We start from the raw sequence: 17,089 nt of genomic DNA, 5'->3' as shown, positions 1-17,089 counted from the left end.
ATGCTCACCCTGAGAGCAGTAAAGCTTTCCACCCTCTTAAAAGGCAAAGAGTCACAAACACATTAACAAAGATCTCGTTCTAATTCAGCATTTCACAGTTCAGACTGCATTTGTTCGCATGACATTCCATTAAAACTGGGTTACGGCTTTCCGACAATGATATCGAGAAACAGAGTACAGTGAAACCTTGGATTGCAAGTAACTCGTTCTGCGAGGGTTCTGCAAGACAAGCAAACATTTCTAGCACAATTTAACTCGATAAAACGAACGAGGTCTTACAATATGAGTAGGACGTGATGCTGAATGTTACATGATCACGACTGAGCTACCGTTTCTTGAAATTTGCTTTGATATACTTTGGTATGCTTTGGATTACAAGCATGTTTCTGGAATGAATCGTGCGCGCAAATCAAGGTTTTACTGTATTATCAAAATAAGGCAAAAGTGTGTGAGCAACCAAGCACACAGGCATACGTCTCACATGCAAACAGAGAACAGCCGGCGAATTAGCACTGCGTGAGTACTCTACCTGGCCTTCACAAAATCACTTACTACTACTGAACTGACCCTACTCTATGACAACAAAAATAGCACTTCCAAACTGTCTCATTGTCCATCTTTTCCTTGGTTGTCGGAGTCCACTTTTATGAACACTGAATACAAACAACTTGAAAGAAGAAGCCAAACACTGGAGCCAAAGTAAATAATGGGACAGAAGGAGCCTAGACAGTAGGCATGTAAATTCCAGACAGTAACGTTAAAATGTCCCATCGAGGATCTGGATTGGCTTCAAAAACGTTAACAAGTTGAAAAATGTATGGACTGTTCTCTTTATTCATTCATGCATCAGGAAATGTGACTTACAGGACTGCAGAATATAACAACAAAATCAGTTTCTAAGACCATTATTTTCTCTAGTCAAAGCAAATTAAGAGTGCAGATTATTGTTGATGAAATACTTATAAAATACTTGCAACTTATAAGATACTTGAGTCAGTAGTACTGCATTGCATAGTTAAGAGTTAAGACAGTTGATCTTAAAAGTCCTCATCACAAGAAAAACAATGTTTTAATGCCATAACTATAAATGGTGATGGACTTTCACTAGAATTATGATCATTTTGTTATATACACAAATACTAAATCCTTATGTTGTATACCTGAAATGAATCTAATGTTATAGATTATACCTCAATTTAAAAAAAAGAATCTCCATAGAGTAGGAAGGTGTGGCCTCACTTGATGGATGTAAAAGGAGTGAAATAAAGTCACCATTTTATCTTTTGCCCACACCTCTCTTAAACTGCAGACCCCCACAACCTCGTTGGTCAGTCTCCTGACACCTCCACTTGATATGTCACAGGCACTTCTGAGTGTTCAGACCCAAACCTGATCTCCCCCATGTTTTCTTTATGCTGCTTTCCACATCAATACGTTATGCCACTATCCAAATGCCCAAGTCAAAAATTGAAGTCATCCTATCCAGATTCCTTATTCTCCCTCTTTCCCCACATTCAATTTATTACCAGTCTTATCAATTCTACCTTCCAAATATCTCTCAAATACCCCTGCTTTATTTCTTTCTTACTACCATCATTTTCTCTCACATGGGTTACCATCACAGTCTGTTTCTCCACTTGGAGTCTTGCCCTCTCTAATCCACTATCCAGCAGGTAGCCAGAGTGACCTAAAATACAAATATGATCAATGGTGTTGCTCCTGGGATGCCTGGGTGGCTCATTCAGTTAAGCATCTGACTCTTGATTTTGGCTCAGGTCATGATCTCATAGTTCACTGTCAGCGCAGAGCCTCCTTGGGATTCTCTCTCTCCCTCTCACTGCCCCTCTCCTGCTCACGCTATCTCTCTGCCTCTCTCAAAATAAACCTTTTTAAAAAATGGTGTTGCTCCTTTAAAAACTGTCAATGGTTTCCAGTGTTCTTCCATTCAGTCAAGGACACAAACTTGTGGGGCCCTGAGTGTTATTGACAGAAAGCCTGCCACCTGCCCCCCCCCCAAGTTCTTACCCTGAACCTTCTAGAAGATCAATGCTATGGGAAACAAGGTAGTCCCTATTCAGTCCACCATCCAAGACCCACACCCCCTAATCCCTGCTACAGAGAGAGATGGTTAGGTCTTTGGTTTCTAAATTAGAGTTCAAGGGGCACTTGGGGGGCTCAGTTGGTTAAGTGTACGACTTTGGCTCAGGTCATCATCTCACAGCTTCTGAGTTCAAGCGCCACATCGGGCTCTGTGCTAACAGCTCAGAGCCTGGAGCCTGCTTCAGATTCTGTGTCTCCCTCTCTCTCTGCCCCTCCCCTGCTCACACTCTATGTCTCTCAATAATAAATAAACATTAAAAAAATTTTTTTTTAATTAGAGTTCGAAACTCATCTTACTCTGAGATTAGGATCATGGTTTTGTAGAAGTCACATTACCAAATTCTTATGAGGCATATACATAATGAGCTTAAAAGGGAAACATCATGAAAAGTATGGTGTCTGTAGAAAAATGTCTTCTGATCTCCCCAAGTACAATTTACCAATGGGCTTTTGGGACATAATTTGACATTTTCTATTCAATGAATTAATTAAAACTCCCATAGTAAGGGAATTACTAGGGGTTTATGCGGTCAGCACTTCATGGATATGATCATTCAAAAGTTTATGAATCCATCCCAGTATACTATCACCCAATCCAAATTCATCATTCTCATCTACAATACCCTGAGAGACTGTAACAGAGGCCTGTTGAAAACTAAATATGCCGTGCCTATAGGATTTCATGACCTGCTCCTCTGAGAAGCCCATCAGAAGAGGCAGTCAGAATAGCCACACATGATTTGTCCTTAGTGAGCCCTGGCTGATTCTTACGATCATCTTTTTCTTTTAAAATGTTTCACCTTATCATTTGCATCCTGCAGCCTACAGTTCTTTGTCAAGGTTAAGATGAAGTTCAGTGGTCATTAATTCCTGAACTGCACCTTCTTTCTTCTTTGGGGGGGAAGTGAGGACATTAATCTGTTTCCAGATCTCTGGCAACTTTCCATTCTCCACAATTTGACAAAGACAACTTTCCACTGGCCAGCAAACCCACCTGCAAAGCCTCTCATTGCCTTTGGATGTAATTCCTCTGGGTCAGGAACCCTTTTGAAATTTCCCTTCCTCATGTCCTGGGAACACACCAGGCAGCCTGAAGCCCCTCTCTGGGAAGCCTAACCTCTGGAGGTATAGAGGGTATTCAGTGGCTGACCTCACACAAGTCAGTCCAAGGCTGTGGTGCCACTTTCTTTTTTTTTTTTTTTTTCAACGTTTTTTATTTATTTTGGGGACAGAGAGAGACAGAGCATGAACGGGGGAGGGGCAGAGAGAGAGGGAGACACAGAATCGGAAACAGGCTCCAGGCTCTGAGCCATCAGCCCAGAGCCCAACGCGGGGCTCGAACTCACGGACCGCGAGATCGTGACCTGGCTGAAGTCGGACGCTTAACCGACTGCGCCACCCAGGCGCCCCTATGGTGCCACTTTCTACTTCACCTATCAGCTCCTTGAGGCTGGTCAGAGTTGATTCCAGAGCAAGAGTGCACCTGCATTACTTCCTGTACTTTCCAGGAAATGAATCTCTCAACACTGCAAGCCAGTCATTTTTCAGAGGCCATTCAGTCTCGTTTAATTCCTTAGTGGTCAACACAAACTTCAATGAATGAACATCGTTTGATAAGGGAAGTAAACATATTCCATCACTATGGCTACCTGAAAGTATGAGATTATTCCCTACCCCAACCATGATATTAATTTGGTTATCCCTCAACTATTCGTTATACACAGTCTTTTAGAGTAAAGACGATGGCAGAGCATATTTGACAGAAAAGCAAGCATGGCAAAGTAAGATACAGAAGCCAGTTAGGCAAGTGTTTTGAACAACCTGCACTCGAGGTACAGTAAATCCTCAGGATCTCAGATGCCCTCTGTCAAGTCTGACCAAGATATGCAGTAGCACTGCAGCCTACAAAACTATGTTACACATCCCCCAAAGACTCATCACTGCTGTTTAGGACTGGAAAAGAGCCAATGCTATATACATCCCAGATAAAGAGACAAAGATGATCTCAGAAAACCAATCCATTAATCGTACCGAATCACTGCTTTCCTACTTCACCTTTCCAAAAGAATATTTTGTCTTTCAGCAAAACTCAATTGGGGCTATCCGTGGTGCAGCCTGCCATCTCAGAGTCAAGAATCCCTGAGCCGTTATTATTGCTGCTCGCAAGGGAGGATTCGCACCCACATGGATCTCTCCTTTCTATGAACGTTTTTGTCTTCCTCGTTACCTTCATATTGTTTTGTTCTCTAATTTTCCTGGGTAAAAAGGAGGGAGATATGAGGTAGTGTATAGAACAGAACACTAGTTTGGGAAATAAAAGACCTGGGATCATGTCCTAGATCTGCCATTTATTACCTATAACCTTAGGCAAGCCCATTACCCTCTCTGGGAATCAATTTCTATATGTGCACTACAGGGAAGACTACCCTGAGGACCAAAAAAAAAACCCAAAAAAAACAAAAAAAACCACAACGAAGTCAAAGCCCTTTGTAACAATGTAAGAGAAGTTTGTTGTTATTATAATAGTCTCCCCACACAGGCATGTTTCCTGCCTTCAAAAGTAGTTTCTTGTTTGCTTTCTTTTTTCTTTTTAAATGAGAAAGAGAGACAGAGTGTGAGCAGGGGAGGAGCAGAGAGAGGAAGACCAAGAATCTGAAGCAGGCTCCAGGCTCTGAGCTGTCAGCACAGAGCCCAATGTGGGGCTCAAACTCTCAAGCTGTGAGATCATGACCTGAGCTGAAGTTGGACGCTTAACCCACTGAGCCACCCAGGCGCCTCTCTTGTTTGCATTTTTAATTTAGGTATAATTGACATAACATTGTGTCAGTTTAAGTGATGATTTGATATACTTATATATTGCAAGATGACTAACAATGTTAGCTAAGACCTCTATTATGTCCCATAATTATTTCCTTTTTTTGTGAACATAATCATGATCTAACCTCTTAGCAGCTTTGAAGTTTATAACACAGCATTGTTGACTATAATAACTGTAACACAGCACTGTTGTAATCATCAGTAACCTATGCAATAGATCCCCAGGGCTTACCTACCTGCCAGTTCCAAGCTTCCATCCTTAAACAACATCTCCCCAATTCTACCAGCTCCCATCCCCTGAGAAGCACCGTTCTATTCTGTATTTTTTTTTTTTTTTTTTGCTCGTTTACAACTCCAAATCTTCTCTGGAATCAAGCACATAATTAGGTGTTCGATAATAACGTAGTGACTAATTAGAAGACTTCTTTAGCATACAGTGGGATTAGGGATTAGGCTGGTGTTTGCACATTTAATAATATCTGCAAAAGGTGGATGTTCAGTTCTGTTGCCATCTTATACAAAATAAATAAATGTAGGATGAAAGTCTCCAATTTCATACAAGTCTATGAATATTCATGTATTCCATAAAGGTTAACAATGATTCCTCAAAATCTGAAAATAAATCCTAGTGTGAAAAGAACTCCTAGAACAAGGGGTTTTCCATGTTTACCGTGTATGTTCTCTGCACCTGGTTTTCGTTAAGACTAAGGCTAACCCGTTGTCGAGTGGATCAAATAACACGGAGTTCTTCAAATGCCTAGGACCCATTACGTTTAGAAAACGTAAATCGGAGTCACAGAGTCACCATTAACTTAATTACGGTTTGACAGAGAAGGATTACTATGATAAAAATCTCAGAAATTTGTGTTCCCAGGTCACATGGTTTTTCACAGACTCAATTCTAAAGTAAGACAATAAAGTAAACTCAGCGCTGCCTGCATACAACCACCAGGTGGTAGATACTGTATCTTATGAAGGTGAGCAAAGAAAGTGAAGTAGAAGGATGGAAATGGCAGTATTGCAGAAGGCGAAACATTTGTTAGGGATGATCAGTGATCCTACAGAAAAGCATGAGGATTCTTAAGCAATATATCCCAGCTAAACAAAAATGTCCAGAAGTTGAAAGGAAACTCTAAGATTAAGATTACTTAGATTCATAAACGAAGGCTCCGATGACCCAGGGAGAGGGAAGAACTACAGGAAATGAGCTTATGAAAAGCCAAGGATAGTTACACACAGAAACTTGACATAGAATTTATTGGATAGGTATCAGTTATTACTACCCTTCTTATATTTCAGGATTAAGGAGGTAAACGGGAGGATAACAGAGTTGGGGGAAGAAGGGTTATAACATTTATTGGGTTCTACATTGTGTCGCATGCCTTTCTACATGCTTTATATTGCTTATTTAATTCTGACAGTAAATCCAACGAAGAAGAGTATCTCAATACCCATTTTAAAGCTATTGAGACCAAGCTTCAGAGAGGTCATATAGCTCAAAATCTGTCTAAGTTCAAGGAAATATGATCTTTACAGAAGAGTTGCCAAATGTACCTTTACACAATTAAATATCAGAGAATCTCCTTTGAAGGGTGGCTCTAGCAGGGTTTGAATCAGGCCTGTTCTTCATGAGTGAAGAGAAACCTGTTAATTGACTACCTGACAGGCTGGCTTCCCTCAAAAAAGGTCCTGGTTGAAGCAGCCAGTTGGAACTCGCCAGAACCCAGGGTGAAGAAATAATCATTAGAGGTGGGGATCAAGTGGGCAACAACTCCAGGCTGAATGTGAGGTCCAAGGAATACAATGTTGAATGATGAAAGTGGCTTTCAAGAGAGGACTGAAATCCACAACTTGAAAGAAGAAGCTACATTAACAGAGGAGCCAACAAGAGTTGCCAAAAAGCACCAAGGGATAGATATTTTGAAAGTGGGCAATAAACGACTGAGAATGAAGGATCATATGCCCTGAACTCAACACTAGGAAACCGCATGGTCTTCCAGACAACACCTGCTAACATCTGACCTGTTTCGGCCCCAGATGATTTCTGCTCTAATTCATAAATCAAGGAGAAGCATCAATCAGTGAGCCAGCTTACATGGCAGGAATACAAGGCCATTAATGGTTTCAGCAAGTTCACTGTTAAGTCAGGAAAAGAAGGAGAAAGTCTAACTGGCACCAAATCCCTGCAGAATATGAGTCAAAATAGCAATTCTCAATTCCTAATGAATCCATGTAACAGGAAAAAGAGCCAAATCAATATACAGATCAACAGGCTTTAGAAAAAAACCATAAGCATAATGCCACACAATAGTAGTATTACATATGACCCTGTACAACTTTAATTGTAATAATTTAAAAACATTCAGTCAGCGGGAGCAGAGTGGTAGAAAAAGGAGGACATGAAGACTTATGGAACAGAGAACCCTGTGACGTAGGGATTATCTTCTCTACAGATGGCAACTAACAAATACCAAGTGTAAGACTTTCCTTCAAATGGTGAGATTTGGAATACTTTTAAGTCTTTAATGTTCTCATACATTTAAAATTGGGGGAAAACAGTCTCATCAATGCACCCTAAATTATCTGGACTAAAATGATATTAAAAAGCCACAAACCCATCACAAATAACCAATAGAGAAAAAAACAAATAGTTAGAAAGGAACACTGTATGAATAACTTATCATTTGATGTCTTCTCTGACCACCATAGAATCTGACACTCTCTGTATCCCTTAGGCAGTTTTATTTTATTTTTTTCCCCTTCATGGCACTGAAAACACATCTGACATACCACATCCTTTACTTGCTGACTTGTTTATCTGCAAACACAATGTAAGCTCTAGAGTACACAGGCAAAGAGGGGAAGGCATTTTTTTTATTTTCCCTAAATCTCCGGGGTCTTGAAAACTGCCTGGCTCTTGGTAGGCACTCAACTGTTAAATTGAAAATAAATATATAATCAAATTGTTGCTGATTAGCTCAACTCAATGATCAGCTTAAGTAATGACTGCACCTTTGAAAAGTATTTTAGAGTAGCAGAAGTATAAAGGTGAGAACTAAAATGTAGGAGCCATCACTGGGTACTCATTAGCGTTGTCAGAGCTGAGCAGAAGAATCTCATTCATTCATTGGTTCAGTAAGAATAGAAAGGCATGTTGCGACATCGACTTTTTGTCACACTCAACTTTTTAACGTGTGAAAGCTCTACTGCCATAAAAAATTAACACGGATCTGTTTTGGTATAATCTGCAAAAGCCCTCCTGAGAATCTAAGAAGAGCTCTAAGTCCAGCTCTGAACAACGAATGGAACTGAAACATCATCACGGAGGAGAAGCCTGATCTGTAGATAAAGGCAGAAGGAAAAAAAGTACACAGTCTACTTATCATAGGAATTGCATGACCTTAGCAATGCAAAACCGAAAAGTAGTGCTTGGAACAAGTGGCTAAGTGTATGACTTTGGGTGACTGACATGGTGACCTAGGATTTCTGCTTAGGATTCCACTAAGTCTGGTTGGCAAAGTCAAGTTACTTTTAAATGAGGTGCTGTTTCTGTCATTAAACTGGAGCAAAGTGGTCATGATTAGATTGACTGCACACATCCAGGTATGAGAACTCATTTCTTATGATTGCCCAATCTAGATAAATGCATTTGTATTGAAGAACGATCACTTGCCAATTTGGTCAGTCATATTTCATTAGCAAGTTCATGCATCAGGGCTGTGTTTATACCACTATGATGAATTTTAGTTATTGAAGGTAAAATTCAGGCTCTGCTCTTGGATTATAATATGCCTCAGTATGTGAAAATGAGAACACAAATGGAATCCTGACAGGCAAGTATGAAATTTATGCCAAACGGGAAAATTAAAACCAAACATAATGTTCTGACCAGTACCGATCACATCAACAAATGCAGATCAAATAAGCAATTAATGAACCAAATCTTCCCTTCTCCCAAAGATCAACATCTCAATTCCAATGACAGAAGGAGACGGCCATGTACAGAGGCATAGCTTATGCAACGTGGTGATGAGTCCAAAGCTTTGAAATTGGGACTCTTTCTGCCGAGCCTACTCATCCTGTCTGCTCTGCAACACCTAAACATCTTCCCAGAGGTGTACGAGTAAAGATGAGCATCTTAAGTAAGACTGAGAGGGTCCATCTAGCGTGTTCTGCCTCCTCATCCTGCGGCCAATCTTCCCTTGTTCTCTGTCTAGCCCTTCAGCTAGTGACTGAAAGGTGAACCTGATTGCTTCCTCCTTCCACAAGCGCTCTGCACAGGCTGTTTCCTCTGTCCAAACTTATCTCCTTCCCCTCCCCTTCCTCAGTGTAACCTCGATCAGGAATTTTCCCAGAGGCAACTCGTTCTATCGCACACTCTTAGAGCAGCAGAGAACCCTACTTCCCAGCACTGTCTTATTGGTGCCTTTGCATTTACTTATGAGATACTTATGAGTCTTCCTCACCAGACAGTTCCACGAGGAAGGCACTTTTCTTGTCCCTCAACGTATCCCAGCACACAGCACAACCCTGGGTATATACAGTAAGCTCTTCAGCCCTTGCGGAAGAAGGAAGGAAGGTATGAAGAAATGAGAAGTTTAACACACATGGTCAGAGTCTGGCATTGAGCGTAAAAGAGCTCAGCTTCTAAGGAAAATATTAGAGACAAAGACAGAAACACAGAGGAAAACCATTAAGGGGGAAAGCTAAGTGGAGCACAGCTAAAGAGACTGAAAGCAAATTTGATGCTTCTCCTCCTCAGTGCCTAATGTTGGTATGAAGTATTTAGTAAAGACTTCAGTGAATACACGTCAGAGACAAGCCATCAAGATTTCTCTTCTGCTTCATGTTTGTGCTGTATGCTTCCAAATTCTATTAGTGTGTGGTAAGCGGCCTCTTCTTAGGCCTTTTCTCTCTTTTTTAGCCTGTTGCCTCCACCTCTCCCTCCCTGTGGTGATTACTGTTTTATTTGGTCTTGGTTATTTATCACATCAAAGGCCATAATTTGCTTCACTCAGAATTATTTCTCCCAGGTAAAATCTCCCATTCTTTCTACCAACTTGTTTTCCCATTTTCTCCATGGTTAAAAGTGACTGAACTTTTCTCAGAAGTTTTCTCAGAATGACACAACTTTGTCATATTCCATTTTTTCTCTTTTTTTCCATTTTGAACAAGGGATCACTTGGCATTACATCACTCTGTCAGAAAATGCACTAGGCAGAAAAAAAACAAGACTTTGATAAGAACACTCTAGTACCTACCAAGACATTGCCCATTCCAGCCTCGAAACCCTTCTGTGCAGGGAACACACTGGTAAGATCCAGGAGAATTCACGCACTGCTCATCTGGACAAGTGCTTGGAGTTAAACATTCATCAATATCTGAAAAGTTGGAAAAGTAGGTCACAAGCATTTATCAGAATACGGAAGCAAACATTCACTTTTCTGATGAAGCCGAGGGGAAAAAAGGTATGTTGTATCTACATTTTGGTGGAGAAAACCATAACTAGGTAATCAAACACTGTGCCTACACTTCACCACCACAACAATAATGCAAGGCCAGGTAGACCTTGAGTAAAATATTTACACACATCCAAAGGAAAAACTTGGCCCCAGTTTTCCAACTGGCAGGGTTAGACCTCTCCATTGCTGGGAGCTGGCAGCTTCTTGGGGGCCATTTTCTGAACACCAAACCTTTGAAGGAATACTGCAGCTTGCCAGAAAGAAATATAATAAACAGGCATGAGAGTGACAAAGCCACATATCCACCTGGCCAGAGGTTCTCTCTGCAGACAATGGATGCTCTAGGGAAATCCTTGCTTTGGCTTCATGGGCCTAAGAACACCCAAGGTTTGAATAATTTAAAACCTTTCACAGGCTGTGAACTCCTTGGAGGTGGAAACAGAACATTAGGAGAAAATGAACTCATCAAATATTTGCCAGACTTTCCAAAAAACATGGTGATATGATCGTATGCTAATATTTTCTAATAAAAATATACCTTATTATTCACATTCACAGCTAACTGGAGTTATTCATCACTGTTCTTTTCAATGTGAGGAGAAAAACAACACCTTAAATATGCTTGGGGCTGTGGCGGACGTAACTACTACAGAGGCTCTAGGCATTTTGAAGAATGGTAGAACAACAGAAGGGGGAAGCAGGATACAGGAAATGGTTCAGGAGTTTAACAAGAGTGGGAACACCTTGGGTACCAGCCCCATTTGAAAAGATCATTTTTTTCTGGGATTGGAGTCTGAATTCAAGTGAGTGTATTTACTGTCTAAGTGTTCCAATATAAGATACATATAGGACCTCCAATCATATGCAAAATATAAAGACAATTTTCAGGACATAAGCAAAAAGTGAAAGAAATATATAACGGATACATTCATCCATTCTGGGAAATTCTCAAAAATTATCTCTCATTATCACCAGACAAGTGTGAAAATACGCTTCAAGTAAAAAAGATGCTCAAAGGAAAAATGTTGAAGATGTTATTAATAGAATAAGCACCAAGTCAGTGTGGTAATTTTTTTTTCCTATCAGCAAAAAATCCTTGCCAACAGACAATGACACATAGTGGTGTGTGTGTGTGTGTGTGTGTGTGTGTGTTTTAGGTCAGATGTTCTGGGACTTCTTGTTCTACAGAAAGATGACGCCTGCCAGTTTCATTTTCCAAACAGCATTACATTCTTCTCTGGAAGGATTTTTTTTTTAAATAGAACTACAACTGTTAAGTCAGAGAAGGTTTTAAGGAAGGCTGGCCCAATAAATAAGATGCAACGCGGAGCAAGACAAGACAACATCCCTACATTTCCGGCCACTCTCACCTCTGTCTGCTCGTTCCCTCATCTATAAATTAGGGACTACCTGCCTGGTAATACCTCAGCAGGACAAAGTAAGGACGCATGAGATAATGTCTGTGAAATACAATAGACTCCTTGGAGACTGGGGCTGTTTGAAAGCAACTTTGTTAGTGGCAGCTGAGAAAATCTTTGGTGAGCCAGGAGCCTGGGGACCTTTGGTTCTGGTCCATGACGAAATTAGAAAACAGCCATGTTATTTGGCTCCTTCTTCTTTTCAAGCCATTTCATGGGGATAGAATTATGTATTATTTACTCAGGGAACCCTGGTAGTATTTCTGTGAAATAATTTCCATACACCAAATATTACTGAACAGTCTCCATCAGTTTCCTGTTTACGTACAGAATTTTCAAATTTCTACTCCTTCCCACTTTCCATCCTTGCACCATAGTTACTACTTAAATGTCTCAACTCCCCATCCTGAAACTGTAAGTATGACTTAACAATCAGCATGTGACTTCAATCAGTTAAGTATCTGACTTCAGCTCAGGTCATGATCTCATGGCTCATGGGTTCAAGATCCACGTGGGGCTCTGTGCGGACAGCTCAGAGCCCGGAGCCTGCTTCGGATTCTGTGTCTCCCTCTCTCTCTCTGCTCCTCCCCCACTTGGTCACATGTGCATTCTCTCTCTCTCAAAAATAAATAAACATTGAAAAAAATTTTAGAATCAGCATTTGACTTTTTCGGGGAGTGTTGTTTTACACATAAAGGCTTGTCAGGTAAACCACGCCATTTCTTTAAAAGCATTTCCAAAGCTATAGATGTACCAAGAAGGCCCATGCAAAAACAAAGTCATCAGGAAAGGGGGGAGGTTTCTAGAGAATGGTTCTTGAGAACTAATAAGGTGAAAGGCACCACACAAGATACCACAACACGCATTTATTCTCAGGACAGCCCTGAAAGTTAACTTTGTGGCTCCCAAGTTAACAATCCAAAGGGGCCAAGTCGCTGACTCCAAGCCATAAAGTGACTAAGCGCAGAAGTCAGGAGCTGATGCCACAGTCCTGCCCCCTCCCAAGGGGGCATGCTGCCTCTCCAGGGCAGAGTGAGGGTCCCCTATAAAAGGAGAGTGGGCACACTTCAACCCTGTTGTCTCACAGCCCTCAGCTGCCAGGGAAGAGACCTTATAGTTCTGTTGTGATCCTAGTTGATCAGAGATTCAGGAATGTAAAATGCTCCTGCGTCTCTCCAGATCAGAATGCAAGGGGCCAGGGGGAGAGGCAGGGACAGACTGCCAAAACACCGAATTAGCTCTCCCTCCAGGACCAGGTCATTAGATCCATGTAGAAAACCAATGCAGAGGAGGCAGGGACAGCTGAGGGCAGCCTGCCCCAACTTGTCTGTCCCTCCCTTGGTCTGGACGTCGAGCCATATTAGAAAATGGGCTGATCTTCAGGTGGCCACAGGCAAAGAACCCCCGTGGAACCAGGACCATCCACATGGCCTGGCCCCTCAGAAAAGTGTTCAGAGACCCCTCTTCCCTTCCCCGGCACATATCCATGGCAGCATTCAAGCAGAAGTGCAACATATTTCTTCATGAAAATAATTATTTAAAAAGCACCATGGTGGTTTCAAAAAGAACCTGTATAACTGGGATACAAACATGAGCAGAAATATTAAATGGTTAAGTATTCTGGCCATACTCTAAAAGCTTCTCAGAACTTTTTTTTTTTTTTTTAATATAATACTAGCAAACTCATTGCCACAATCAATAATAAAGAAATTTTATCTAGCGTGGCTAGAATGCAACCTGGAGTTAGTCAGAGGGAGCTTTGGTACAGAAGGGTTTGTAGGGGCGCCTGGGTGGCTCAGTCGGTTAAGCGTCTGACTTCAGCTCAGGTCACGATCTTGCAGTCCGCGAGTTTGAGCCCCGCATCGGGCTCTGGGCTGACAGCTCAGAGCCCAGAGCCTGCTTCCAATTCTGTGTCTCCCTTTCTCTCTGCCCCTCCCCCGTTCATGCTGTGTCTCTCTCTGTCTCAAAAATAAATAAACATTAAAAAAACAAACAAACAAACAAAAAAAACAGAAGGGTTTGTAACCAAGTCCCAGAACACATGTAAGACAAGCTGCGAGAAAGGAATGTAACAGGGCAAGAAGGGTGGAAACTAAAAATCAACAGCGGGTAAATCTGCACCATGTTCCCAGATGAATGATCCAGACACTGTAATTAAGTCTGGGCTTACGCTACGATGCTCCGCAATCAATTGTTCTACAGCGATTCACTCAAACTACCAGGGAAGGCAGATGCTGAGGTGGACAAGGGGAGAGCAAAAATGGAAGACAATGGAAAACAATCCAAAGTCCCTGAAGCGAGTCCAAGAGGCTGTGACTGCAGAAGGCAGGAAGAGCTTCGATGAGCTGATATCATGCACAGGCTGGGGGAGGAAAGTCTCAGGTGTGGACCCAGCCCTGCATTTCACCATCATGTGTGCTCCACACTTCAAGGTGGCACTGACTCACCCTCACAACGGCCGCCCCGGGTCATGCGGTACCCGCTGTCGCAGTATTCACACCGGAAGGCCCCCATGGTATTGATGCAGTGTCCTTCCCCACACACATCTGGCCTCAGGCACTCGTCAACATCTATACGAGGCAGAAAACACGGTCGAGTTTTATTTCTCAAAACAGAATTTCAAACCTCTCCCATCTCCCAGGTCAGTTTGAAGTCAAGAATCAAACAACCGATTCCCACTACCATCCCTTTGATTTGTTTGACGTGTTTCAAAATTGAGTGGTTTTGATTTATGTGGGACCCAACACATTTAACATCTTGGGTCTCTGCACACACTTGACACTCTTCATTCCATAGCGTTGGAGAAAAAAACTTCCATATTTATATCCTCCAGTGTCTAGCAGATGACTATGTCATAAAAGGTGTTCAGTAATAAATTCTGGGTTGCCAGAATAAGCAGTTAAGATTGATGGGATCTTAGGGGAGCTAACAACCCAGATCTGGGAATTTATGCATCAGGAAGAACACAGCCATTACCTATGCAGTTAGGACCCTCCTCACTGGCCATAAATCCTGCTGGACAAATACACAAGAAACTTCCCTCGGTGTTTTCACAGCGTCCCTGGGAACAGAGCTGTTGGACCTGAGTGCATTCATCAATATCTGTTAACAAAAATACAGATAAAAGTATCAGTGTCATGTAGCATGAAATTCTCAGTCTCCCTGTTCATAAAATACCAGCACACTATTCCCTGTGCACCACATCCTTATAACCGAGGAGACTAGGAAAGGGAGACATGATCACACGCCTCAGATACTTGAAGGATGGTTACTGGGAACAGGGAATACACTTATGGTATATTGTTTGAAAAGCTAAAACTACAACCTTCACATTGGTGTTTGTGAGAGACAGATTTAGGTCAACACAGAAGGACCCCTCTGATACATGGAATCACCTAAGCACTGAAATTCGTGTGCAACTCCCAGGCCAGCTCAGCAGAGAGTGCCAGAAATACTGTAAAAGGGACTCTCCCAATGTGCACGTGGGCAAAGCTAGACTAGATCATCTCAAATGCCCTGTTATATTCTCCGATTCCAAACAGAATACATACAATGTATGCAAATTCAAGAGAAATAGCCATGGTACAGAGCAGGTAGATACTCCCCTCATCCCACTCCACATATATATATACAAAATAAAATAACGTTAAGTCACACATCTTATGGACACTTAGCATATCAAAGTCATATTAACTGGGTATATGCCTTGTTGCTTTATATTTGCCTTCTAACTCTTAGTGCTGAATTTCCTTTTTCTAAAAAAGAGAGCAATTAAATTTAGTGCTAATGCACTGAAATGATTTCCATAATGCCATCATACGTCTTTCTGAGATACATTTTTTTCCAAAGAACCACGTATAAGAGGCTGGATTTGTAAATTCATTAATAGCTTTGTGTTAGTCTACTGATTTTCAGTTTAGAAATTGCTTTTAGAAATCAGATTTTGAGCAATTACATGAATATAATTCTTTATTGCAGTATATAGTATTATTTTGGTTTTGCTAAATACATGCTTATAGGTAGTTATTTCTATTACTTCATATATTATATATTTTATTATATTATTATACCTAGAAATCTTTGGAAATTAGTTTACCTTTTTCCCCCTTTTATCTAATTGTATTACATTTGGAAAGGTAGGTAGCACTGAACCAGGAGGTAAGAGCAACCCAGGAGATGAACAAACCTCTTTTTGAGCTCTTTTAGTGCAGGGACAGAAATTTTTAAAAATTAAACACAGTAACATTTCCCATGATAATTACAGGGAAAATGTTCTTAATGTGGAAATGTTTTATCTTCAATAATTTCATCCATGAAAAAGTGTCTCTTACCAACACATTTCCTCTGTTGCTCACTGAACTTGTAGCCCTCATAGCATATACACGTATACCTCACAGGCAGGTTAATGCAGTGTCCTGCTCCACAGATGTCAGGGTTCACAGTACATTCATTTATTTCTTAATAAATAAGAGAGAAAAAAAAGACATCAACAAAGATTTCACTGTCGCTTGCAAACCATTCCTGTGTATTTCCTGATTAGCTTATCGTCAGGTATGCAATTAGAAGACCCAGGTCACTTCTCATTTATCTAAAGAAAATAAAAACACTCATTCAAAAAGGTACAGGCACCCATATGTTTCTTGCAGCATTGTTTACAACATCCAAGATATGGAAGCAACCCAAGTGTCCACTGACAGATGAGTAGATAAGGAGGATGTGGTGTATATATACACAGTGGACTATTACTCAGCCATAAACAAGAGTGAGATCTTGCTATTTGTGACAGTGTGGATGTACCTAGAGGGTATAATGCTAAGTATCTGAAATAAGTCAGAGAAAGACAAATACCACATGATTTCACTTACATATGGAATCTAAAAAAAAAAATGAGCAAAGAAATAAAAAAAAAAACAGAAACAGACCTATAAATACCCAGAACAAACTGATGGTTGCCAGAATGGGGGGAGGATGGGCAAATGGGTCAAGTGGAATGTGAGGTACAGGCTTTCCTTATGGAATGATGCTGCCACTGGGATGAAAGGCACAGCACAGGGCACCTAGTCCATGGTACTGGAATAGTGTTGTATGGGGACAGATCGTAGCTACACTTGTGGTGAGCACAGCATAACAAACAGACCTGCCGAAAGACTAACCTATACACCTGAATCTAATGCAACATTGTGTCAACTTGAGTTCAATAAAAAAGGTATGGTGACTTCTAAAATCAAGTATAAATTCATTTGATTACTTCATAATTGCTCAGTTAGTCACACCCAAGATCATCAATAATTC

The 17,089-nt window shown here is 41.1% G+C and overlaps 1 protein-coding gene across 11 annotated transcripts in view; it reads right to left on the bottom strand.

The window, feature by feature from the left end:
• The window catches only part of LTBP1 (latent transforming growth factor beta binding protein 1), a 402,356-nt gene that overhangs the window by 97,212 nt on the left and 288,055 nt on the right, over positions 1-17,089 (bottom strand). For all 11 annotated transcript variants that reach the window (XM_058683005.1, XM_058683000.1, XM_058683002.1 and 8 more), the window contains 4 exons: positions 16,129-16,254; positions 14,774-14,899; positions 14,245-14,367; positions 10,179-10,298 (listed from right to left, as the gene is read on the bottom strand). In XM_058683005.1, coding sequence (XP_058538988.1) covers positions 10,179-10,298; positions 14,245-14,367; positions 14,774-14,899; positions 16,129-16,254 — 495 coding nt within the window. The remainder of the gene's footprint in view (positions 1-10,178; positions 10,299-14,244; positions 14,368-14,773; positions 14,900-16,128; positions 16,255-17,089) is intronic.

Source organism: Neofelis nebulosa, chromosome 9, assembly GCF_028018385.1.
Source record: "Neofelis nebulosa isolate mNeoNeb1 chromosome 9, mNeoNeb1.pri, whole genome shotgun sequence".
In the NCBI taxonomy this organism is placed as follows: Eukaryota; Metazoa; Chordata; class Mammalia; order Carnivora; family Felidae; genus Neofelis; species Neofelis nebulosa.
The sequence above is the reverse complement of the archived record's forward strand: the minus strand, read 5'-3'. Positions and strand labels throughout refer to the sequence as shown.